The sequence below is a fragment of the Elgaria multicarinata genome, chromosome 12 (genome assembly GCF_023053635.1).
Source record: "Elgaria multicarinata webbii isolate HBS135686 ecotype San Diego chromosome 12, rElgMul1.1.pri, whole genome shotgun sequence".
Lineage (NCBI taxonomy): Eukaryota > Metazoa > Chordata > Lepidosauria > Squamata > Anguidae > Elgaria > Elgaria multicarinata.
The window spans coordinates 9,383,383-9,410,675 of NC_086182.1; the positions used below are offsets into that span (position 1 = coordinate 9,383,383).

Genomic DNA, 27,293 nt, shown 5'->3' on the forward strand with positions numbered 1-27,293 from the left:
CACATGGGTCATCCCTCTTTAACTGGGCTACTTCCCCCCTAAATTGGTTGTGTCCACTCCGGGGGCCCAAAACAACAGTAGAAGATCTGAGTGATGAGTTGGGGTTGATCCCATTTTGTCACCAGGGCAAATTAGTCAAATCCAACCCTCGGTACTCAGCTGCCAACTGGATTTCTTACAGATTTCGAAGTTTGTGGCAAGCCTGAGCAGTAGGAAAGGACAAAATGGAGCCCGGGAGATGGGCCGTAAGGATGGTACAAACAGGAGCAGGCCTCTCTCTCTGTGTGTCTCTGTCTCTGTCTCTGTCTCTCTCTCTCACACACACACAGTACTGAAAACTTTCTGAAAGGTTTTGTTTGGATGTTGAGTCTTCAATGGAAACAATGCAACTTCACCATGAACACAACCCTCAAATATAAGATTCTAAGACAGCGTATAAATGGAGTCATTTATAAGCGGTTGCAACTATTTCCCATTCATATTAAGAGCCTAAGAGCAGCCATGCTGGATCAGAACAAGAGTCCATCTGGTCCAGCATTCTGCTCACACAGTGGCTAACCAACTGTTGACCAGGGGCCCACAAGCAGGACACAGGTGCAACAGCACCATCCCACCCATGTTCCCCAGCAACTGGTGTACATGGACATACTGCCTCTGATACAGGAGGTAGCACAGACTAGTAGCCCTTGATAGCCTTCTCCTCGAGGAATTTATCCCACCCATTTTTAAAGCCGTCCAAATTGGTGGCCATCACTACATCTCGTGGTAATGAATTCCATAATTTAACTCTGCACTGTGTGAAGAAGTCCTTCCTTTGATTTGTCCTGAATCTCCCACCCATCAGCTTCATGGAATGACCCCATTGGGTTCTAGTATTTTGAGAGAGGGAGAAAAGTGTCTCTTTATCCACATTCTCCACCCCATGCATCCCAGGGACGCAGCCCAGGTACAGAGAGCTTCGGCTATTGGGCGGTATAAAAATGTAATAAATAAATAAAAATAAATAAATAAATGCATTAACAGGGATGCTGAGGCCATCTGCCACCCCGCTCCGACTTTCTTGTTCACTCCAAGTTTAAATGAAATCCTCAAAGTAGTTTGGGACGGGAGCGGAATTCTTTCAGCAACAGTATATTGTTGTGAGCTATCCCTGTCATGATGCAAAGTATTATGGTGTCTCGGTCTTGAATAGGCAATTAAGACCCTCTTCGCTGTACAAAAGACCTGCTCTTAGCGGAGATAAAACTGCTAGAACAGGTTTGTTGATATGGATCGACACAGCTGCCTGCATTTTGGGACTCTTCTTGGGCTATGGAGGTAGTCAAGATGAGTGCCTGCACTTCAACAACTGGTACTACTGTAAAATGTCAGCAAAGAGAGTTTTCTCCCTCTTTCAAAATACAAGAACCTGGGGTCATCCCATGAAACTGATTGGTGGGAGATTCAGGAGAGATAAAAGAACGCACAAGACATAGTCAAACTATGGAATTCGCTACCACAAGATGAAGTGATGGCCACCAATTTAGATGGCTTTCAAAGGGGGTTGGATAAATTCCCGGAGGAGGAGACGATCGACAGCTACTAGTCCTGATGGTTGTGTGCTACCTCCAGTATCCGAGGCAGTAAGCCTGTGTGCACCAGTTGCTGGGGAACATGGGTGGGAGGGTGCTGTTGCACTCGGGTCCTGTCTGTGGGTTTCCCGTCGATGGCTGGTTGGCCATTGGATTAACAGAATGCTGGGCTAGATGGACCCTTGGCCTGATCCAGCAGGGCTCTTCTCAGGTTCTAAAGCTGTACAGAAGCAAAGGAAGGAAGGGATGGAAGGAAGGAACCCTGTTGTTGAAAGGCTCTGATCCATCAAGGTGAAGAACGCCCTCAGCTGCCTGCACCGCAGTAGCTGCCCCATATCTTGCCACTGGGGGGTGGGCATAAACTGCACTTGCACTTACCAAGACATCGCTGGGGTTGCTCCTCTCAGCCAGACTGCATGGCGGGTCCTTCTCAGAACCTAAGAAAGAAAGAAAGAAAGAAAGAAAGAACACAAGCGGGTTACACACTCTGAAGGCAGGAGCCTCCGTGGGGAAGTTACTAGGAGGAGAAAGGGGCAGGCCCATAGGAATATAGGAACGCAGGAAGCTGCGTTTATACTGAGTCAGACTGTTGCCCCCATCTAGCTCAGTGTTGTCAACACTGACTGGCAGCAGCTCTCCATGGTTTTAGGCAGGGTCTTTTCCAGCCCTACCTGGAGATGCCACAGGTCGAAATTGGCAAAGCACGCGCTCCATCATGCAGCCATGGCCCCTCCCTAAGGGGCCGTAGCAGGTAGACCACCTGCTGCTTGTTCCTTTTAACTGCAGAGGTCTGGGGATGAACTTGGCACTGTGTGCGTGCAACCCATGTGCTTTAGCAGTGACCTGTGGTCTCCCTTCCTCGCCTCCCACCCACCCCAATTCATGCACACACGTACATTGCTTGATGTTTAGTCATTCGACAGCTCAACACCCAACGACCAGAAACTGAATGTGCGAACTGCCTCTGTCGGATGTGTAGCGTTTATGGGAAACCTGGGGGATGCAGAAGCTCCAGCTGGGCTCTTCGGTCTCCAATAACTTCATTCAAACATGTGTATCATCACTCGATGATGTCATCAAACAATGAATGTGCATGTGTGAACCAGCCCTCATTGGTAGAGGGGAAAATGCTGGGAACCTTCTCCCCTCCAGCTGTGCAAAGCTGCTTAGACTATTGCACAAGATGCACAGAGATCTTTGCAGGCCTCTGGAATGTCACCTGCACTGCCAAAACCCTACAGAAGGAACATGGCCGAGATCCAAGAGGTTGATTCTCTGGCAGTCACCTTCTGCGTCGTTGAGCTTTGTCGACTTCCCAAAAGTGCTATCTTATTTATTTATTTCCAGAATTACAGCCAAGATTTTATTAGAAGACAGTAGCCTTTCCCAACCTGGTTGGCTGGGCTGGAGGATGCTGAGAGTTGAGGATGCTGGGAGTTGAGGATGTTCTGGAGGGCATCAGGTTTCTTGGTCCGAGTACTCATTATATTTTTCTAATGCACATCTAAAATATCCACTGACCAATGTATATGTCTAGAAATACTTGCATCGTGCAAGTATAAGTCCCAGGGAGCGATGACTGGTTACGGGACACAAGCCTGCAGGTCCCTGTGTCCCTCCATTTCTGAGAGAGAAACAACAATGGGCGAAGCAACTTCAGATGCTGTTGGACTATGGGCAGAATCCATCGGGCCGCCTCTGTCCCCACCTATTCTTTTCCGTCGCGGCAATTCCATGGCACAAGCAGTCCCCACCGTCTGCGCAAGAGCAGCCTTTTGCTTCTGGGGCAGCCCAAAACTAGCGGAAATGCTTGTTTCTGGAAGGAGGCAGGTCAGCAGAGCTCACATAAGGGGGCTCCACCGGCCACCCTCCTTAGAGAGACGAGCATTTCCACTTGTTTTGGGACTTCCCCTAGGAAGCGTTAAGTCCAGGGTGGATTTGATTTAAATCACGATTTAAATCACTACTCAGAAAGACTCGATTTAATCATGTGACTCCCCCCCCCCGAAGTGCACTCTATTCATTGAATTTTTTGAAACTTAGCACTTAAGAGGTTAGGGGTTGATTCTGTGTACATAGATTTGCAAAGGAACAATGGGATTGTGATCTCTGCAGACACAGATTCACAGTTTTGAGAACTGTAAAACCAAGCAGCTGTGATAATATCTTCTATATAGAAAAATTGCCCAATAATCTTACAGAAACCTCTGGAAGAGCATGACATTGTGAATGGATTAATGGAATTCATTTACCAAAAAATTTAAACATTGCATGAATATACAGCCTTATGCTACATAATGCCACTCTGTTGCTTCTAAGGCCCCTGTCATTCAGGACTTGTTTATCTCTAGGTCTCTCCACCTCCTTGCTCTTACTGAAACCTGGCTTCCTGCCCATGATACCGCCATCTCTGCTGCCCTCTCTCTTGGAGGACTCTCTTTCTCTCACACTAGTCGCCCAGAGGGTCGGGGTGGTGGTGTGGGTCTTTTATTATCTAGTTTGTGCCAGTTCCAGCCTCTTTCCATTCCACTGTCACATTGTTTTTCCTCCTTTGAGGTACATGTGGTGAGGCTTTTCGCTCCATTGCGACTGCAGATTGCAGTTCTGTATCGCCCCCCAGGCTCGTCCTCAAAATTTATCTCTGATTTTGATTCGTGGCTGTCCTTTTTCCTCTCTGATAACTGTCCTACTCTTATTTTGGGTGATTTCAATATTCATGTGGATGACCCTCAAGACGCTGCAGCTCTACGATTTCACTCATTATCTTCCTCTTATGATCTTAAGCTTTGGTCTGATGTACCCACACATTCCCTTGGACACTGTCTGGATCTTGTTCTCACTCAGAATTGCTCTGTTTTGGACTTTTCTACTGCTCACTTTCCGTTGTCAGATCATCACCTAGTTTCTTTCAATATTACTCATAATCCTCCTCCTTCACGTCCCGCTTCTCGCTCGTCGTGACTTGCAATCTATCAATTATGAGGCTTTTTCTCAGTCTCTAGCCTCCTCTCTTCCTTCTGTCTTTTCGGCTGTCTCCTTGGACTCAGCTGTCTCCTTCTTTAATTCCTCCTTATCTTCAACTCTTGATAATCTTGCTCCATCTACAACTCGGATAGTTCGCCCTTCTCAACCCCAACCGTGGCTCACCTCTTTCCTCCGCTACCTTCGCTCTTGTTCCCGGGCAGCTGAACGCCTTTGGCGTAAGACCAGGGACTGGGCGGACTTTGTCCATCACAAATTTGTACTCTCCTCTTTCTCTTCTGCCATTTCATTGGCCAAACAGCAATATTACTCAACGTTGATCCAGTCAAATGCTAGGCATCCTCAGCGGCTCTTTGCGTCCTTCAATTCTCTTCTGAAGCCTAATCCACCATCTCTCCCCGCCTCTCTGTCTGCTAATAACTTTGCCTCTTTTTTCAATGCTAAAATCCAAACTATTTGCTCTGATCTGGCCAGCTCTGCTCCTCTTCCAGTTCCTGTTCCTCATCTGTCAGTTCCTCCTGCAAATTTCTCTGCGTTTCCTTCGGTCTCAGCTGATGAACTGTCTACAATACTGCGCTCTTCGAAGCCTTCCACTTGTTCTCGTGATCCGATTCCTTCTCGCGTCTTTATTAATCTTATCCCTGCTATCCTCCCTTCCTTGCTTCATATTATTAATTTTTCTCTGTCCTCTGGTTCATTTCCTTCTGCTTTTAAACATGCTACAGTCTCTCCTATTCTCAAGAAACCTACTCTTGATAGGCTATCTCTGTCTAACTACCGACCTGTCTCTTTGTTGCCGTTTGTTTCAAAGATCCTGGAGCGTGTGGTCTACTCTCGTTGTCTTGATTTTCTTTCTAGTAACTCTGCTCTGGATCCTTTTCAATCTGGATTCCGTCCTTTGCATTCCACTGAAACAGCCCTTACTAAGATTACCAATGATCTTCTTACTGCCAAGTCTAAAGGCCATTATTCCGTTCTTATTCTCCTTGATCTAACTGCAGCCTTTGACACGGTTGATCATGATCTTCTTTTAGATTCCCTTCATGACCTTGGATTTTGTGGCTCTGTCTATAACTGGTTTGCCTCCTATCTAGAAGGTCGCTCTTTCAGTGTGTTGGCTAATGGCAGCTCGTCTTCTTCTTTTCCCCTTTCAGTAGGGGTTCCGCAAGGCTCGGTGCTTGGTCCGTTGTTGTTTTCTTTATACATGTTGCCCTTGGGTAATCTTATTCAATCTCATGGCCTCCAATATCATCTGTATGCCGATGATACACAATTATATCTTTCATCTCCGGATCTTTCTCCTGATGTTCACGATCGTATCTCGGCATGTCTTTCAGATATCTCAGCTTGGTTGCTTCATCGTCGTTTGAAACTTAATATGGCAAAGGCTGAATTGCTTGTTTTTCTTCCTAAACCTTCTCCTCATCTCTCATTCTCTCTTACTGTCAATGATGTTACGCTTACTCCAGTCAAGGAAGCTCGTAGTCTTGGCTTTATATTTGATTCCTCGCTCTCCTTTATTCCTCATATTGAGGCAGCAGCTAAATCCTGTCGTTTTTTCTTGTATAATATTGCCAGGATTCGATCATTTTTGTCTGCCTCTTCTGCCAAGACTCTTGTTCATGCATTGGTTATTTCTCGGTTGGACTACTGCAACCTTCTTCTCACTGGCCTTCCTTCTTCTCACATCAGTCCGCTGGTTTCTGTTCACCACTCTGCTGCTAAGATCATCTTCTTGGCTCGCCGCTCTGACCATGTAACTCCACTTCTGAAATCTCTTCATTGGCTTCCAATTCACTTCAGAATCCAATATAAACTTCTCCTGTTGACCTACAAAGCTTTTCACTATCTAGCTCCTTCCTATCTCTCCTCTCTCATCTCACACTATTGCCCCGCTCGTGCTCTTCGCTCCTCTGATGCCATGTTTCTCGCCTGCCCAAGGGTCTCTACTTCCTTTGCCCAGCTTCGTCCATTTTCTTCTGCTGCCCCTTATGCCTGGAACGCTCTTCCAGAACATTTGAGAACTACAAGTTCAACCGCAGCTTTTAAAGCTCAGCTAAAAACTTTTCTTTTTCCTAAAGCTTTTAAAACTTGATTTTGTTCTGACTTTATACTGTTAGTTTTACCCTACCCAGTGCCTGTTTACCCTACCCTGTGCCTGTTTGCATTCTCTTCCCCCTCCTTATTGTTTTATTATGGTTTTATTAGAATGTAAGCCTATGCGGCAGGGTCTTGCTATTTACTGTTTTACTCTGTACAGCACCATGTACATTGATGGTGCTATATAAATAAATAATAATAATAATAATTAAAAACAAATCCTTATTTCATGACGAATAACGTTTGGACTATAATGTATCTTAAATAGAAAACTATCTTTAGATAGATTTTTCCTCAAAAAGCATTTTATTAAAAAAAATCCGATTCAAATAAAAAAAATCTGATTCAAATAAAAAAAATCCGATTTTTTAGATTTTTTGTTAAGTCTCCCTTGCGTAAGCGGTGGGTCCCGTTTGCGCAATGGAATTGGCAGGACCCAATACTTACAGAAGGGAATCAAGAGGGGACGAAAGGAATCAGCATGGATCTTGCCCTATAGCTCCTTTCACCCCTTACTGTTGGCGCCACTAACCAGGGCTGATGGGCATCTAATCCCAACAACATCTGGAAAACCAGACCTTGCACTCCACTGCTCTACAATGAGGCAGTGGAGGCTTAAACCAGGGGGCCAAAGCTATCAGAAAGAGAACCCCACGAGGAAGGCCATAAAAGCTAAAAGCAGAGGAGTAGGTGTGGCGTTACCCCACAACTGATTATATTGTATATGTCTGAATTAGTATGTCTGGTAAGTAGGGAATGTTAGAACTGAGTGGGTGTGGTTTATGATGTCATAGGTAGGGGGGAAGAGGAGTATTTAAGGAGTGTGTTGGGAGTTTGTGGGAGAGTGTGTTTTAGGTTTTGCTTGCTTGTGGGTTTTATTTGTAAAGTAAGTAGAGTTTAGATTCTAGGGCAGTGGTTCTCAACCTTCCTAATGCCGCGACCCTTTAATACAGTTCCTCATGTTGTGGTGACCCCCAACCATAAAATTATTTTCGTTCTTCTCTACACGATTCATTGTCATGGGATGGTTTGCTAATGAAAATAATACATAACAATAGCTTTAATAATACAAAAGATGATACATGACATAGTTCAGTCAATACAGTTTCCTAAGACCATCGGAAATATGTGTTTTCCAATGGTCTTAGGCGACCCCTGTGAAAGGGTCGTTCGACCCCCAAAGGGGTCCCGACCCACAAGTTGAGAACCGCTGTTCTAGGGTCTTAGGATTGGTGTAAAAAGAGAGAGGTGGTTGGTGTGTGGAGAGTTTAGATTAGGCAGGACTGAAAGTACTATATTTTTATTTAAAGTTTTTAAATGACAATAAACTTATTATTATTTTGTGAGCTACCAAATACCATGTGTCAGCTTGGCATTATTTACCTGCCTTACAGTTATTAAACACCCACCCCATATGATGCCCACAGTATATTTAGAGCAGAACCTGTATTAAAAATCTGTTCCCCTCATAGCTAGGGGAAAGGTTTTAATTAACCCTCACTCAGGTTTTCAAGTGGTGGCGCTTGGCCTAAAAAGGGTTTATGCGATGGGCCTAGTGTAAGGGTTTGTTACGTTGCAGTAGGTAAAAACAATGCTTAATTCAACGAAGCATAGGAGGGCATGGGAGACTGGCACAAACATTATATGAAATTGCCCTGAAGAGGTACCTATGAATCTGAAACATGTTGGGATTGTTTTCATTGACCTGAATATCTTTTTTGCCTGCCCCTTTGCTTTTGGCTATTCTGGCACGCTTCCAGCGGGAGCTATGCTAAACTGGGAAAACCTGGGTTCAAATCCCAGCTCAGCCAACCCAGCCCGTCGTTCGTCGTCTCAACCTGACCTATTTCACAGGTCCTCCGTGAGACCTTCGAAAGGAGGGCAGGATATACGTATTATATTTCTTCATAATTATAGTTCTATCCTAATGAAGTAATTGCAGGTCTACAGGCTGTTAACAGATGGGAGAGGGCAGGAGGGACAGATTCCAAGCCCTGGGGCGTGGCGGGCGGGGTGGGGGTTGGTGCAGTGGCAATCCACCAAGCTGTTCTCCTATGCAAGCACAGGCTCAGCATCCTTTCATTTCTACGAGGTACGCGCAGGAGAACCTCCTTGTGGATCATAACCCATGGAGGGGATTCAGAGGAGGGCAATGAGGATGATCAGGGGTCTGGAAACAAAGCCTTATCAGCAGAGAATGAAAGAACCAGGCATGTTTATCCTGGAGAAGAGAAGACTGAGGGAAGACATGATAGCACTCTTCAAAGACTTGAAAGGTTGTCACACAGTGGAGGGCCAGGATCACTTCTCGATCATCCCAGAGTGCAGGACATAGAATAAGGGGCTCAAGTTACAGGAAGCCAGATTCCAGCTGGACATCAGGAAAAACTTCCTGTTAGAGCAGTATGACAATGGAACCAATGACCTAGGAAGGTGGTGGGCTCTTCCACTCTAGAGGCATTCAAGAGGCAGCTGGACAGCCATCTGTCAGGCATGCTTTGATGGGGATTCCTGCACTGAGCAAGGGGTTGGACTCGATGGCCTTATAGGCCCCTTCCAACTCTACTATTCTATGATTCAATGAGGTAGGACAGAGACTGCTGTTTGGTTTGTTTGCCTCAGGCAAACAAAACATCTCCGGGACCACCACTGAACAAGATTTCCTGCAAATTTCGCCACACAAATAAACTGACAACCCTACAAATAAACTGACAACCCTACATGAACTGCCCAGAGAGCTCCAGCTATTGGGCGGTAGAAATGTAATTAATAAAATAAATAAATAAATAAAATAGGAAACCCTTGGACAGCATGCCGTCGCCTTCTTTTTTTGCTCTCCTCTTCCTAAAGCGCGCGCGCACACACACACACACACAGTACTTTTCGGTGCTTTACAGGAAAAACAGCTGTCATTTTGCCCCATCTCTTGAGGCGGCACCTCTGCGGAATGGGACACATCACACACCCTGCAGATATTTGTATGCGGTACCGAACAGCAGCTGTTTTCCCTCTCAGAATGACAGGAATGCAAGACTCACACAAACCAAAGCTGACTGAAGTAAATGTTTCACATCTCCCCCCTTCTATTCTTATCTGCTGAGCAAATAAAAGCCGTCTCCAGCTGGAAGCAAATGATGGGGAACAGGCCTCAGAATGCCTCACAATCTCAGTGGACTCCGCCACGGGGCTAACACAGTTTCCAAAGCGTCTGCTTCCCAGGAACCCTTCTCCACGTCGACTGGTCTGCCAAGGAAACTCTAAGGCACTCAATGCGGTTGACGGAAGGACCCAAACAAACAGGGCTATAAATCCGTATCTATCAGCCATGTCTTTAGTTCATTTTTATTCTGGAGTTACGGGCACAGTCGCTGCTCCAGTTCAGAACCTTAGCATGGGGCGGTGAGGGGGCTTTTAAAAGCCCCCTTCCCCTGTGCCTACTCAATATTAATAACAATAATAAAAAAATGTGGCTGTTAGATATGGATTTAAAGTCATGTCTGTTTAGAGCAGAAAGCAGGTTGGGGAACCGCTTTAAGTCTGAAAGCCAAATTCAATTTTGGAGATCTTTAGGGCCATATTCTGGTAGGGGCTGGGCTGAAGGCAAAAGGTCCAGGGCCAAAAATACAGTGTATTATAACGTAAAACTCTTCTTGCCAGCAACTACGCCTTAAGAGAGGTATTGCCACCTTTTAGAATGGAAGAAAAATACCTACAAAAGTCGGAAAACCAGCCAACAATGGAAGGCCGGGAGTGAAGGAAGCGTGGCCGTGTGGAGAAGCCCAGAGGCCCAGATTGGAACCTCAGGAGAACCAGATTTGGCCCTGGGGCCTAAGGTTCCTGGTCAATGCCTTAGCAGATGCTGCCAAAGGAAACAGGTGTGTCATCCACCCCGGCGTAAGAACTCCTTTTCAGAAGTTCTGCCAAGAGCACAGATCCCAAGGGCAGCAGGCAAGGTCCCACTTCCCCTTCTATGCACTGACTATATACCCGGAGTGGGGGTGGGGGTGCGTGTTAAAAAAATGAAAAGCTGCAGGTGCATAAAATAAAAATACTGTACGAACAGGGCCTTTTGACTTTTGGGAATCCTGAGGGGAGATCCTAAAGCCCCTGGCTGCCATTCTGCAGCCCGATTTTCAACCATCAGGGCCTGGCGTACGTGTGGCTACTTTATATGCAAGGCTGAGGCAGTCAGGATCTCAGGAGCTTCTAATTTATTTATTTATTACATTTATATCTCGCCTTTTTCCCCTCCAAGGAACCCCAGGCAGTGTACATAATCCTCCCCCTTTTATCCTCACAACAACAACCCTGTGAGGTAGTTTGGGCTGAGGGTCTGTGACTGGCCGAAAGCCACCCAGTGAGCTTCCATGGCCGAGTGGGGATTAAGACCTGGGTCTCCTGACTCCCAGCCCAACACTCTGACCACTACACAACACTGTCTTTCAATGGGGAAGGGAAGGAGAAGAGAGAGTTCTCGCACACACGCAGCCGGATTTCGGACACAACACGGGACTTGGTCCTTGAGCACTGGCCTCCCCCAACTGCTCGGTGAAATTCTCCTGGGCGGTACAGGCATAAAAGGGCCTTGCAAACGCCAAACCTGTTCCACTCAATTTCTATAAACTACCCCGACTCAAGCGCCTGCTGTGGTCAGTCGCAGAGATCATCAAGGCACAGAGCGTGGTTTCTTCTTCCCGAAAAGCGACATTCACGGCTCTTTTAACGCTCCGTGATAAACGGTGCATGCAAGAAGCAAATGGCGACAGCTGCAACGATGAGATGTTCCTGGCACCTGGGCTTTAATTACGTTTAAGTGCATCAGCTGAAAATTAAAAAAAGGAGGATGCCAGCGGATGCCAGCCAGGAGCGGCACCTAAACGCCAGCACAGGCGGATTTAGAGGTAGTGAGAACTACCCGTAGGAGTTTCATCGTCTGCTCAAAGCTCCTAACAAAACTTCACCAACAACCTGTTCGCCGCTTGAATATCTAACACCATCATATTTTAGCTCACATCTCTGCCGCAATAAAACCTTAGGAAAGGAATTTTAAGCTTTTTGTATCGGGGGGAAGAATCTGCATAAAAGCTGGGAAATCAAATGGGGAATCTTGGAGGGCTCCATTGACACACACACACCTCCAGGAGGCCTGGCCCACGGGCCTGAAGTTCCACACCCCTGCCTTCAAGAATTAACAGGCTGGACTTTTCTGAAGTCCCAAACGATCATTCAGAAAGCTTCATTCTATTACCGAAGGGAATCTTTGCAATGTCCAGACTAGAGATAGGGTGAACTCTGGGCCGGCCCTACGATGAAACAAGAGGATGTGGGTGCAGCAGGCGGCAGAGTATGGGAAGGACGGCGCTCTCCCCCTCCAAAGGGTCTGCTGCTTCTTGGTCCTGCCAACCACCTACATGGCGGGCATAGGCGTGCGCAGCACATTTCATTAGGGGGTTCAGCCAGGGATTTTTTTTTAAGGTAAACATTGATTAAATATACAGTAATAAAGGACTTTTTTTCATTCATCAAACAAACAAAATAAACGAAAACTGAAGTAAACTGTATTTTTCTTAATTAACAAGTAATCTGTACTTTAAAAACACACATTTTAAAATGGAGACTCTGAATACTATTTTTTTGCTGTAGTGATAACCAGGCATATATAAAGATACAGTCAATTTTCACCATCTTTAAATTTAATCAGATAATGACCTAATCCAAACTTACTAAAACAGATTCACATTTAAAACAGATTCTATCACATTAACAACAATGAGTGTCATCTTAAGTTCCAGCACCATACAGAGAATACACCATACATCAAATGCCCTAATAATGATTTTAAAAGATTGCCCTGTGTGCTGCTGAGCAAAGAATTTGGAACGAGGTCCAGGAGAGAGACTTCTGGGGTGAATATAGTGAGGACGAGGGGTGGCTGCGAGCCTAGCGTAAGAGAGGGCTGGCTGGCAAGATTTGGAGAACTTGGGGGAGTGTAGGAGATCTGGAAGTAGGGGCATCTCTGGAAGGCCGCGAAGGGGCTATTGGCAGAAGACAGGAGATGAAGGAGAAAAGAGAGGATGGGAAACCGTCACAAGGGCACATCAGTCTTCTTTACTGATCAATTGTAAGCCACTCCGGGAGCCTTTTAGGCTGAGGTGCGGGATAAAAATACTCTAAATAAAAATACTCTAAATAAAATAAGGGCAGAAGAAGAGGATTGGTGTAGGGGGAGCCCTGGGGAAAGAAGAGAGAGAAATGCCCCTATGTGTGGGGTAGAAGAGGGAGAGAGGGTGCAGACAGGAGAGGTATGAGTGTCCCGGAGGGGAGAGGAAACAGAGGTAATGTTTAGCCTTGAGGAGAAGCCTGAGGGGAGATATGATAACACTCCTCAAATACTTGAAAGATTGACACACACAGGAGGGCCAGGATCTCTTCTCGATCATCCCAGAGTGCAGGACACGGAATAATGGGCTCAAGTTACAGGAAGTCAGATTCCAGCTGGACATCAGGAAAAACCTCCTGACTGTTAGAACAGTATGACAGTAGAACCAGTTACCTAGGAAGGTTGTGGGCTCTCCCACACTAGAGACATTCAAGAAGCAGCTGGACAACCACCTGTCAGAGATGCTTTAAGGTGGATTCCTACAATGAGCAGGGGGTTCGATTTGATGGCCTTATAGACCTCTTCCAACTCTATTATTCTATGATTCTATGAAAACAGTAGTGTAGATCCTGCCTGAGACACCTGGGCCCTGTACACCTAGGAAACCCAATGCATGTTGTTCAGTATCTAAATTATAGCCAGCTCTTGCCAGGGCTGGCCCAAGACATTTTGCTGTCCAAAGCGGAATAGTCCTTTGCCTCCACTCATCTTCAATTGATGGGTCATCCCCCCCCCCACAACTGGTTAATTATTTAGGGGGGGGGTTAAGTGAAAGATGACGACGAAGAGAAAGAGTATGAAAAAGGCAAAAATAGTTAGATATTGGGAGTGAGTGATAAGTACAGTAGCTTAGATGGCTTTAAAAAGGAATTCAATATAGTTATGGAAGAGAAGGAATCTGTGAACAGCTACTAGTCATGATGGCAACATGGAACACCCTATACGCATTTACCTGGGATTAAGTCTCACTGAAATCAATGATTACTAGACAACTCCAGGATTGCAGTGCAAAGACTTATAGAGTGATCCTACACCTGCTTCCTCAGAAGAAAGCCCAACCAATTTCAATGAGACTATCCCCTGACTGGACTCTGTATTTTAGTGCTTTTTTGGGGGTAACTTTGGTGCCAATTACACTCTGATATTCTATGTTTTGCTTTTGTGCAGACGTAAGCCACCTTGAGACCAACCTATACAGGCCATATACATATATAAAAAGCAACTAGGATTGCAATATTCATGCCACTCTTCCCTTTTTTAATACGTCCTCTTTTATTTGTCCATAGGAACCTTAACACATTAGAGGCCTTCAAGAGGCAGCTGGACAAGTATCTGTGGGGGATGCTTTAGGGTGGATTCCTGCATTGAGCAGGGGGTTGGACTCGATGGCCTTATAGGCCCCTTCCAACTCTGCTATTCTATGATTCTATGATATATTGTTACCATCCTTGGGCTCAATTCTCTGCCTGTTCAGACAGAAAAAAAGTCCTACAACTTCCAGAATGCCCAAGCCATCTATGCTGGCTGGGACATGCTGGGAGCTGTAGGACTTTTTCTGTCTATAGGACTGCACCCTAACTCAACCTAACTTCGCAAAAGCACAAGCTCCTGGACCTAGTTCTAACCTTAACCCTAAAAAGAGCCCTGTGCAACCCCATGCATGTCTCTTCAGAAGTAAACATGCTGGCTGGGACATGCTGGGAGCTGTAGGACTTTTTCTGTCTATAGGATTGCACCCTAACTCAAGCTGACTTCTCTCAGACCTAGTTCTAACCTTAACCCTAAAAAGAGCCCTGTGCAACCCCATGCATGTCTACTTAGAAGTAAACATGCTGGCTGGGACATGCTGGGAGCTGTAGGACTTTTTCTGTCTCCAAATCATCCCCCCAAGTCACAGAAAACTACAGCCACCCCCACTACAAACATACATTCATTCAGTCAAACAACCAGGCATCCCATTCAGACATCAATACACTCACACTGTCAGCACAAGTGTGCATGCACACACATACACACACTCAGCATCACTCACTCCAAAAACACACATACATGCACACGTGCATTCACTCAAAGACCCCATGCATCCCCACAGTCTCTCTCACACACAAACCTCAGTCTTGCCTCCTCCTCTATCTTCTCCTCCTCCTGCTTGCTTCTTCTTGCTGCTGCTTCTGCTTCTTCTTGCTGCCGCTTCTGCTTCTTCTGCGCTGGGGGGTGGGATGCTGGAGGCTGCATTGTTGCACGCAGCCCCCAATCACTCACCTTGCTCTCATCACCCACCCCACACGGTGGCCATCTTGAATCTTGCCAGAACTCACGTGAGATCTTGGCTGTTGGCTGGGTCTCACAGAGTTCCCAGCCAGCTGCCGAGATCTCGCATGACTTCGGGCGAGATTCAAGATGGCCGCCGCCACTCACAGGAGAAATTTAGGCCCGGTAAGTTGGAGTTGTGGTTGCTGCGGGCCCAGTAACCACAACCCCGGTATTTTGGCATGGACGGGGCAAACATGGCGGCGGCAGCGTATTAGGGGGTTCAGCTGAACCCCCTGAACCCCCTGTCTGCACGCCAATGATGGCAGGCCAGTTGTCCATCCGTGAGGGAAGCCAACAGGACCAGGAAGCAGCCACTCCCTCACCCACCACACTGTGACTCCAGCTCCGCCCCACTCGTGCACCTCCCAACCCAACTGGTCCTGTTTGGCTGGGGACCGGCTGGCTTACTTTTCTTCGCACGGGTACTTGCACCTGTCGCCCCAGAGGGTTGCCATATGGCGTTTCCACCTTCAGGAGCCATGCGGCGCCTGCACGAGGTCAGGCAAAGTATTGTGAGAGGTCCCAGAAGTTCCAGGATCAAGCCACTACAACTACATCATCATCATCATCATCATCATCATCATCATCATCATATTTATTTATATCCCGCCTTTTTCCAGTACTGAGACTCAGTACTGGGAATGCACAGTACAGACACTGCACAGCTCCCTGAAGGTAGAAACGCCTTACGAGCAGTGCACCTGGGGAGGCGGGCACATGTATGCATGCAAAGAAAACTAACTCAGCTGCCAGGTGGGTGGGTTGTTGAGGCGCATGCGTGCGCCAGCAAAAGTAAGTGGGTGGGCAAACAGATTGGGAGGGAGGTGGGGGGGGCGGGTCCCTGCCTTGGGCGCCAACCTGCATTGGGCCAGGCCTGCTCTGGAAAGTGTGTGTGTGTGTGTGTGTGTGTGTGTGTGTGTGTGTGAGCATTTTGCGTCTCCTGGCCTCTCCTTTCCCTGCCCACCAGAACGCCCCCTTTTCCTGAAGTTCTTTCCACAGCGGCTGGAAAGAGGGTGGGGAAGGGAAAGGGATCAGATCTTGGAGTCCCCCTCCCAGAGTTGTAGCAGTGTCTTACATCTTTGGGAGGGGAAATCCGAAAAACATATGAGGTCCCTGAGACGCTCTCCAGGGACCACAGGATTGCGTCCTTATCCACCTAACAAGTGGATTTATTCTGTCTTACACTTCTCTCATATCTCCAAATGCCATGCACAAACTTGGGAATACGCATACTTAGAGGACATTAAAATGAAATTACAACTGCAATCCTAAAACACATTAGAGATACAGCTCCATGGAATACAGTCGGACTTACTTCTGAATAAACACACACAGGATTGTACTGACTATTTGTTTGTAAAAGGCAACTAAAAATGAATTAATCAGCTGACAGCCTTCATAGGAACACATCGACGATTTGACCTAGAGCATTAAGGCGAGAGAGAGGTAAATTGATGAGAGACAGAGAGAGATGCTTCCATACCTTCTCCTGGGGATGACAACGTATGATTTATGGCAGACACGGGAACATTGGAACACTCAAAGTACTCCAGGTCTTCCTCAGGCTCACCTTTCACCTCCGACTCGGCTGGCTTCGGACCGGACGACGTGGAAGCCAGTTTTTCTTCATCGGTGGCATGCCCATCCCGGTTGGAAAGCTCTGGGATTCTGGAGATGAGGGCCGCTTCGTCTTCACCCTGTACAAGTGAGGAGGCGGTTAAAAAGGCATGAGTCCACCAGCCAGGACTTGGTTAAGGGCTCCTCTTTACGTCATTCAAGGGGAACCCGATCAGAGAAGCGACATCCAAGAATGCCAAGGGGTGGGAGCCAGGATTGGAAGGAGAGCCCAGAAGTGGCGTCGGTCCTTCTCCGTCTCCTTCTCCACTTTCTTACAAAGATGTGATGGGGGGGATGTAGCTAGAAATTCCTGCCTTTGCAACAGGCAAGTAACTGGATGCATCAAGTGGGGTGGAGGACATAGAACCCCTGCTTTGCGTGTGGAAGGTCCCAGGTTCGATCCTTGGCAGCTCCTTGTAAGGCTGGAAAATTCTCCTTTCTAAAACACCGGAGAACTGTCGCTAATCAAAGTAAATGATATGGGGATGGATCAGGGGTGGGCAGCTTGCGGTTCTCCAGCGTGGTTGGCCTACAACTCCCACCAGCCCTAGCGGGGCAAAACCAATCGTGAGCAATGATGCGAGTTGTAAGCTAAGACATCAGGAGGACCACAAGTTATCCACCCGTGGGGGAAATGGACAAATAGCCTATTCTGGTGTAAGGCAGCTCCCAAACCTGCCCACCAGCCCTAGCCAAGATAATGGATAACAACAATGGACTTCACTGTAGGGTTGTCGTATATTAGTCCAACTTCCTTTCTCCTCGCAAAGCAAAATGGGCAAAACAGTAGGGCTGTACAAGCCTCAGGCCTTGGATTCAGAAATCCGAATCATGGAGGCCATTTTATGACGGATCTGCCACTTCCTTTACCAGAGTGGGCAGCTCTCGGGAGAAGCGGGTGGCTGAGGAGCCCCTGTGGAATGTGCAGGGACCTCTCCAGAGTCACTGGAATATTCTGGAGTGTGGCGGCAGCAGCAGTTTGCACCGAAGAACAGGCAACCGCGGCAGCAGCGAGGACACGTGTGCCTACCGTTTCTGGGCCTCGGTAAGTGCAGCCCTCCCAGGCACTGCATGCTGGGAGTTGTAGGCTGTAACTTGCCTACGGGGGCCTAAGGCTGGGCAAGGACATGGAGGATCCATCATAAAATGGTGGATATGCCATAAAACGGCCTCCGTGATTCTGATTTCCGAATCCAAGGCCTGAGGCTTGCACCACTCTACAAAAGAGCACTGGGCTACTTGCAGGCCTGGCATAAGCCACACTCTTTCAGCTCTAGGCCCATTATTTTACCTGGAAATATGGGTATAATAATGATGGATTAATCTGCATGTATTAGAATTTTTTTTTTAAAAAAAAAAAATCTTTACAGTCATGGGGTGGGGTGAGGAATCAGTTTTTCTTTAAAAAGTCCTGAGTTATAAAGATCATGAACTCCTCTCTTTGCTGCTACCTTTTGTTTTTAGGTGGTCATACTACTATTGCCCAATTAGTTGCACTGAAATCCTGGATTTCCAATATTTATTTATTTTTGATGGGGCAGCAATCACATCCCACCAAGGAAGGCTCCCTCCCAACCCCAAAGCTTAAAAATGAACCAGGCAGCTCCTTCAGCAAACAGTGGTTGTGTCAGTCATTGCCTAAAAAGACTAAAAGGACGGAGTAGAACGGGCAGAACCATGTCTGCGCACTTTGCTTTGCATCTCTGGGATCTACCAGGGCTAAAAGAGCACCTTCATAGCATCACAGGGGCCCACAAGGCCATCGAGTCCAACCCCCTGTTCAATGCAGGAATCCACCTTAAAGCATACCTGACAGATGGTTCTGCCTTCTCCCCAATCAACCGGCCTGGTCACTAAGGTCACCTTAGGGCATGCTCCTGGTGGTTCCACGTAGACCTATCGTCCAATCGGAGTCCACCAGGGGAAGAGCCCTCAGTGTGGTGGCCCCCCTTCCTATGAAATCCCCTGCCTCTGGAGGTCAGGCAGGTGCCAACTTTGTATTCCTTCCGGCGCCTCTTGAAAACGTCAGTGTTCCAGGAAGCCTTCCCTTAATGACCAGCCGCGGTTTTATTTGCACTTTGTTGCTTTTAAAAATTTACTTTTAATGTGTTTTTATTCTTTTCTTTTTTTTGTTCACTACTGCGAAAATTTGAATGGGAAGTGGTATATAAATATTAGAAATAAATAAATAAATAAATAACTTTTTAAAAAGAAAGAAAGAAAAGAAAACTAGGAACCAGAGTGCTATGGCTCTTCTGGGGGACAGGGAGGGGACTGCCCCCCCTGCCCTCTATGCTGATGCCCATGATGTCCCCCTCGGTAGGGACCTATCGATGCCACCCTCTGACTGAGATATGAGCATGTTCCTGGCTGTGACAGCAAATCACCCCTTCTCTCCATGGGAAGCTGACCCTATGACAATGGCAAGGTGGCCAAGTCTTACTGGCAACCCCATACCTGAGAGCAAACATCCAGAATCAGGGACTGTGTTTCATATTTCTTCGCCTTGCAGCCGCTCCTAAAGAAAGAGAGGGAGGACAGGTTAGCATTGGATTTCCTGAATCTCAGAAGGAAAGGAACGAGGGAGGCAGGTGAGGAGGGACGCAGGCAGGGGCTAAGCCAAAAGGAAGGGTACATCCAGAATATGCATCCAGCTTTCGAACACTCAGCAGGGAAAAGAAGACACCAGCCACATTCCTTCTTAAAGCTTTGGGTGCGGGGGACCAGATGCTGCATCTGAGTGCTTTTACTCCTGTGAAACAGCCAACGCTTACAGACACGTTTACATGTTATGCAGGTGAACGCCCATCTGCCGCCAATTTAGCCAATCCTGAATATCTGGACGATTGTGTCTGTATGACAAACATGCAAGCCAACACACATTTGTCACCCGCTTTCCAATTATAAGTGTAGACTTAAAATATCTGTCAGACAAGCCTAACCGCCCCCCAACAACCCATAAATGTGTGAAGAGGCCCTTAAAGGCTTGCCCAGGCTAACAGCAGCCTGGTTGGAGTGCAGCACTAAAGCATAGTTTGGTGTTACAGGAACAAGTTTGATTGAGGCTTTGGAACGAAGGCTTCCATCCTCCTCGCTCCTTCTCCTGCATGGATGTGAAGAGACCGGAAGCATCTGCTCCCTGGTTTAAACTAGCCATGATTTGCCATTATGTCGAAATCAGCTCAAACTGTGATTACTCTAAACTATGGTTTATTGAAGTAAGCCAAGATCAAACCATGGTTTATGATCCTGCCCTGTTAACAAACTATCGTTCAAACTAACCAGAGCTCCCCCCAATTCAGATGCAACAAGAAAATCTGGTGAGTTTAAATTAGGAAGCGTAGCGCTACATCTGAACCAGGCAAGGGTATGCAGTGTGTGTGTGTGTGTGTGTGTGTGTGTGAGAGAGAGAGAGAGAGAGAGAGAGAGAGAGAGAGGGAGGCAGCAGTAGATTGCACAAAATGGCTGTTATTCCCAAAGGATTGCCTTATTTATCTGAGAATTTACTCAGCAATATTGCCCCACTTTAGGATTAGTCATTTTGTGTCGCACTTTTGAGAATGGAACCCCCTGGGATTTTCTTTTCTGGTTCTCGTCCATCAGACTAGTAACTACTTATCCACTTTCATGAATACTTGAAACCAGGATTTAAGATTGGCTACGGAGGCTCTGCTTGCAGTACCTGTGAGGTGAGTGGCCCATGGGACTCCAACACATGACACAGCCTTCTTGGTAGTGGCATCCTGGCTATGGAACTCTCTTCCAGTAGAGATTTGGCTATCACCAACACTATTGCCATTCAGGTGTCACCTGATTTGTACAGGCCCTTATAGACAAGTTATTTATTTATTTATTGCATTTCTATACTGCCCAATAGCTGGAGCTCTCTGGGCAGTTCACAAAAATTAAAACCATTCAAAGTATAAAACAATAGTATAAAACCAGAATATAAAATACAATATAAAAGCTCAACCAGATAAAAACAGCAGCAATGCAAATTTAAAACAGCAAAGTTAAAGTTAAATTTATAGACTGTTAAAATGCTGAGAGAATAAAAAGGTCTTCACTTGGCGTCTGAAAGAATATAGTGTAGGTGCCAGGTGAACCTCCTTAGGGAGCTCATTCCACAGCCAGGGTGCCACAGCAGAGAAGGCCCTCCTCCTGGTAGCCACCTGCCTCACTTCCTTTGGCAGGGGCTCATAGAGAAGGACCCCTGAGGATGACCTTAGGGTCCGGGCAGGTACATATGGGAGGAGGCGTTCCTTCAGATAGCCTGGCCCCAAACCATTTAGGGCTTTAAATGTTAATACCAGCACTTTGAATCGGGCCCTGACCTGGACTGGCAGCCAATGAAGCTGGAAGAGGACTGGTGTGATGTGGTCTGTGGACTGGCATGATGTGGTTTTACTTGTTTTAGTGATGGTTTCATTGTATTTTGTTACAAATTTTCTCCTTTTAGACTTACGATTTTAAAGATATTATTTTATACTAATTTATATAAGTTGTTATCCTGCCCTAGGCTCTTTGCGAGGAAGAGCAGGATATGAAGAAAATAAATGCAGAGACGTCCTACGTTCCAAGCGCTCACCTGCAGCAGACACAGTTCTCCCTCCCCTGCTGCTGCAGGTCAAACATCAATGAGTTCCCAAGGGAAAGTGTGATCATTACAGCAAGAAACCTTCATCTCCTCCAAATTAACCAGCAGGAGGGAGGTGGCCCAAAGCTGTCAAGTGTTTAGCTATTGATAGCTTTTATCCATATCTCCCCCTATCCCCAACCCCTTGCTGGCTAATTTTGTTGTTATCTGCCTAACCGTTTTTAGCTTAGAGTACAAGCCCAGACTGCCAACAGAACTGAGCGTGCGTATCTTCGAAATCTAGAAGCTGTACAAGGCAACCTTCAGAAAACACCGTCGTTGGGAGTTTAGTCCCATAGATTCGCATAGAGTTTTGGTTCAAGAGTAGTTAGCAGCAGAAGTAAAGCACAGCGGTAAAGTAAAACGTTTAAATCATAGCAACATCAAGCTGATCCCTGCGCTGGCTTCCTTTGAAGTAAGTCCCACTGATTTCAGTGTATTTTTTAAAGAAAATGCAGAACTCCTGTTTAGCATAGAATTCTGTCTCCGACTTGGGAGGGGAAATTTAGACAGGGGGAATGGTGCAGAAGAGTTAACATCCCCCTCCACGGCACTTTCGCCTTTTTTCAAATTTCCCCCCACCCCCCAATACACACATCTTCCGCATCATGTCTTGTTTGGCTTTTCATTGTGCTAAAGGCAGCTTTCCCTGACCTGGGCCCTATTCTGATGATGCCCTGGCTCTGCGAACCCCCCAAATCCCATAGTTTCACTCCTGTGGAGTTGCGCCAGGTAATACCCACGCGAAGGGGTGCAGGGTTTACATGGATCATCAGAGCCGCCGCCTGTCCCTTCCTGGGATTTCCCCCCTTCCCTCCTGGGATTTTCCCCCTTCCCTCCTGGGATTTTCCTCCTTTCCCTCGCCACTTATTGACAGCCAGCTCATAGAGGGAACAGAGAACTTTCCAGCAAAAGAGAGACTCTTCTCTGGAGGCAGCGACAGCGGCCATTCAGCTCGTCCACCTGCCCCCTGCCTAGCAACCAATCAGGGGCACCATCCGTATGGCCACGCCTCCGCCGTGACTCTGGAGCAGCGAAATACTGCAAATGCACCGTCCTCGCCTCGCTCCGGAGAAAAAAGTTGGGGTAAGTCCCCAACTTTTTTACACTGGAACTTCGGGGGAAAGCCCCGGGATAGCTCCACAGTGGCTGCTGCATCGTATATGTGACCCAGCGCCACCACGGGTCTTTCCTCGCATACAGACAGCCCCCAGGTGACCTCCGCATGTGTTGCACTTCCAATAGAATTCTGGGAGTTGGAGTCCCAACACACCTGGAGGGAACCAGGGCGGAGATTTGCAGCAATTCCATACTCTCACAAGTACTATATTTTAATTCTTTCAAAACAATCTATAGCCCCGCCCATGGCACGTGCTGTCCTTAATGAGTGAGGGGTGCAGAAAGGGAGATCTGAGAATGAAATGTTTTCCTTGGCTCTGGAAAATATCAGATCTCAGGCTGTGTACACGCTGAAATCTTCTAACCTACAAGTTCAAGAAGCCATCCGTATTGATTATATTTTTAACACACACCATAACCAACGTTTTCTGGACGGATTACGAACAGGGTAGCGCAACTGCAGTCTACTTATAATTAAGATTGGAGGATGGCAAAAAGAAGAAATGGAACCCTGAACTAGATGGCGGCACCATTTTCAGGACTGAGGCACAGAAAGGCATGTTGGTGGCCACGGAACGTGAACGGATCTCCCCTCCCCGTGGCTTTTTTCCTTCAAAGTAACAATAGCCACATTTTGAAGTGCAAAGTAACCCTCTATTCATCTGGGGCTTGTCTATACGGCTTGTTTACCCCAACCTAAATGCGCATATTCGCATTTTAGGTTACATGACGCAGCTGTCCATTCACTGCAGCGCCAGGTTTAAACAGCGATAATCCGCATCTTCGCATTCATGATTTACCACGACTTTTAGATCACGTCCGAGTGTGCACCGCGTTATGGCTATGTGTCTTTGGGGGAGTTAAATCGGATTCTGACATGTGGGCGGAGCTTTGAGAGGAGGACAATGTGACTGGCCGATTTCTCACCAATCGGCTGCCTCGTTCATTTACGCCGATTTTAGTTTGAAGTCTCTCTGTGGAGCTCTGCAGAGAAAGCTTCTTAAATTTATTTATGTATTTATATATTTAGTGCATTTCTGTACCGCCCAATATGTGGACGGTACACAAAAACAAAGAGGGGGAAATGGGCAGCCAGACAAAGGAGACGTGTTCTGCTGCCTCATTCCTTTCCCTCTGTAGCCTTGTTTCTTTCCCTGTGCTGGATCTAACCTTCCCTTCCCCCGCTCCTGGTTTGTCTGTTCTATGAATCTGCGCAGGTCCGCATATAAAATTTAGTTTCGCTCCTCTCTCCTCTGTAGCTTCGTATATGCAATAATGCACATGTGCACATTTATAACTCACTATAAAAAAAAATAAATTCAGGAAATAAATTGCTGTTGCTGCTGCAGTGTGATGCTCTTTACCTACATTCGAATCAATGAAAATTCAGGTTTATATTTAATGAGGAGCAATCCTGCTGTCATATAGATGGAGGCCTGGGCCCATCAGGTTCATGAAGAACCGAAAGGAGATGAGTATCCAAAGCAGGTCACAAAGGAGAGAAACACATCCGCTTGATGCAAAATAGATTTATTGACAAGGGGCTTCTTGTCAAGAAATCTACTTTGCATCCTGTGTTGCTCTCCTTCGGGACCATCAGGTTTACGACCTGGTCCTTTTGTATCTTCTGGCTCGGAGTTCTGCAGGGCAGGGCAGGCATCCAGGCAGACAAGGAGCTGCAAGGCTGCCATATCCCTCTGTTCTTGGGGCTTGTCTAAACTACCTATATATCCCGTGGTGGCTGCGCGGTGGCGCTGCATCGGTTATACAACACAGCCGCCAACTCACAGCCATCACGGGGCATTTCCCCAAAGCTGCGCACTAAAAAAAAGTCGCAGGACTACTGCAGGGGGCAGGCGTGGCGAGCTGGACGGCTGCCGGAAAGCCCGCGCTCCCTCCTGCCATAGGGATTTCCCGCCCCCACCCCACAGCTGCAATACTGCAGGTTTTCACCAGGAAAGAGTGGCAAAGCTGCGCCATGAAGACACCCCCTTGCTTCTGTCGCCCGGGCAGCCTATTCTGATGAGTCATCCTCAGCTGAGCAAAGAGATGCCAACCCACAGGCCCTTTCTCCAAACCATCACCCTTTTTACAGGGCAGCCCACTCCCGCCTCGCTTCGTTCCACTCTATTCACTCCGCCCTCCAGCCGGCCCTGCTTTTCTAAATATAGCAGGCATTGTACTCCTCTCCCACCTCCTTCATTTTCTACTTTAAAAAGCACACATCAAGGAGAGAATCTCTGAGTCCTTCAGGCTGCTGCTCCCAGGAGAGAGACTCTCGTGCCATCACGGACATGCAAGAATAAACTGATAAGAACATGCATGTTTTCTTCTTACATTATTTTATATGCTGCCTTCGGGGTGGTTTACAATAATAAAAAACAAACAATAAAACAACAGGCAAAACAGTAAGTACAACAATGGAAACATCAAAATATTAAAACATTGAAAATGTGGTGTTTTTTTAATTAAAGAGCCAGCTTAATAATCAGGGCATCAGATTATTTATTTATTGCATTGGTATCTCACCTTTTTTCTTCCTTAAGAAACTGAAAGCAGTGTACATAATCCTCCTCATCTCCATTTTATCCTCACAACAATAACCCTGTGGGGTAGGTTGGGCTGAGAGTCTGTGACTGGGCCAAAGTCACCCAGTGGGCTTCTATAGCCGAGTGGGGACTAGAACCCAGGTCTCCCGACTCCCAATCACTACACCACACTGGCTCTCTAAGTAGGCCTTAAAGATTAAAGGCCTGCTTAGAAGAGGAAGGTCTTAATCTGGCATCTAAACAAGATACAGTGAAGGCAACAGGTGGAGATCCCTGGGAATGTCATTCTGGAGAAAAGGGGCCACTACGAAGAAGGCCCTTGCCCTGGATCTACCCATCATGCCACTGTGGGTGCTGGTACACAGAGAAGAGCATCCGGAGTTGGTATTAGCAATTAGGCAGGTACATATGGGAGAGTGCATCTTCAGACATCCATCTGTTGTCACACCATGGGAGGGACCCATGATCTGACTTGGTATAAGGTAGCTTTCTGTGTCCCTAACTGTCCCTTGTTAAAGTCTCTTGAAACCTAACCTGGCCTCCTCTAACATCTTCAGGTCAAAACCATTTGGAATTTGGATGGGCCGACACATTCCAAGAGAGGCTGTGGCACTATGCCATTGGCATGATGGTGGGCTACCAACTTTCTTCCTTGCCACGGACAAGGAGAGGCAGCAACGTACCTGGTGCCACTGTGAGGAAAGACACAACAGGAAAACATGGAGCACAGCAGAGCAGAACCTATTCCCTAGGGGCACTGGGCAGGGTTGCAACAGCACACTGGGTCATCTCTTAGGACAGACTGGTAAATAGCCACTTGTATTTGGGATGAGTTAGAACTCGCATTTGGGATGAGTTAGAATCTCCTCCAGGTTGACCAGGCAGGGAAGTGTTAGGAGAACTGTCTCTTTTCTTCTGTTAGCCAACCAATCACTAAAATGGGTACACATGGGCAGATGGGCCAGTAAGTTGTATGGACTTATCTGCAAGGACAACCACTCCCAGTCAAAGTAGGCCATACTGAGGGGATGGACAAATAGTTCCTGTGTGTCCTGCAGTGGCTGAATCAGGCTCAGCATTACAGCAAATTATGGGGCAATCCAAAAGGCAAGGCAGCAAAACAGGCAAATGGCCAAGCACAATTGTTTCAGTCCAGTGTGGGATCAGGCTAAGGTCGGAGTGATCAAGCAAAGATCAAAGCACAGTTAAGCAATCAGATACAATACACAGTGCAGAAGTACAGTCAAGCAGGAGTCCAAGGGTCAGTAGCACAAAGGATCAATCACAAGGCAAGGTCCCCCCCCCCCAAAAAAAAGTACAAGGCACTGGAGCTGAAAGAACGATGTTGTTCCAGCACTGGCTAGGCTAAAATTGAAGGCTTATATAGCCAGAGCTTCCTGAGCCTCACCCAGGGCTCAGCTGCAGTGTGTTACAGGCCCTCAGGAGGGCCTTGCTCCCAAGAAGTCCTTTCTTCCTCAGGAGCCCTCCTCTGAAATCAAGCACTTCTTCTCAAAAGAGCTCTATTGGCTTGCCTCTTGAAGCGACAGCTCTCTCAGGGGCAAGATGGCCACACAACCTCTGCCTTGAAGGTGGATCTCTCCCTCCTCTTGCAGGGATAGACCAGTGATGATCTCCCCTGAGGTCCCAGATTCTCCCAGATCTCCTTATATGGATGGATCCTTGGCATTGTCTGTTCCTAGGAGCTCTAGCTCCTCCTCAAAGGAGGATTCCTCTAGTGGGGACATAACATGGTGTTCCTAAGATTTGGATATTGGCTTCAGGGGCCAGAAATGATGCTTTTTGCTGGACCTGCCCTAACACAAACCATGAGCAGGACTAAACGAAGAATTCAGTCATTTAGAATTTCTAAACAAAGAATTTGGGTGATGTTGGCATAAAATTTCAATTGGTTTAAAGCAGAGAGAGAGTATACAGTGCATACCACGCATTATCCTGATTAAATGCCCGGTTTGACCTTTTGTTGTGTTGACTCCTCTGCCATCCTGTCTAATTGTCTGGGATGCCATTTCTGGGCGATAAGAACAGAGTAAAGCTGACCGCAAGGGCCATGATCCCTGAAACCAGGGCTTATTTACACTTGGAGAAGACCCACCCCTTTGTTTCTACACAAAGGCATGGTCCCAAGGATAGTCTGGGAATTCTTGATTTAGGAAGGAAAGAGGAGAACTGATATTTAGAGGGAGGAGGGGAACACACTGATCACATAGATATTTTTTATGCCATGG

At 47.0% G+C, this 27,293-nt stretch overlaps 1 protein-coding gene across 1 annotated transcript in view; it reads right to left on the reverse strand.

Annotated features, from left to right (window-relative positions):
• Positions 1–27,293, reverse strand: part of TACC1 (transforming acidic coiled-coil containing protein 1) — a 75,073-nt gene that overhangs the window by 10,584 nt on the left and 37,196 nt on the right. The window contains exons 5-7 of the mRNA XM_063139286.1: positions 19,201–19,261; positions 16,610–16,823; positions 1,950–2,008 (exon numbers count right to left, since the gene is read on the reverse strand). Of these exons, the coding sequence (XP_062995356.1) occupies positions 1,950–2,008; positions 16,610–16,823; positions 19,201–19,261 (334 nt within the window). The remainder of the gene's footprint in view (positions 1–1,949; positions 2,009–16,609; positions 16,824–19,200; positions 19,262–27,293) is intronic.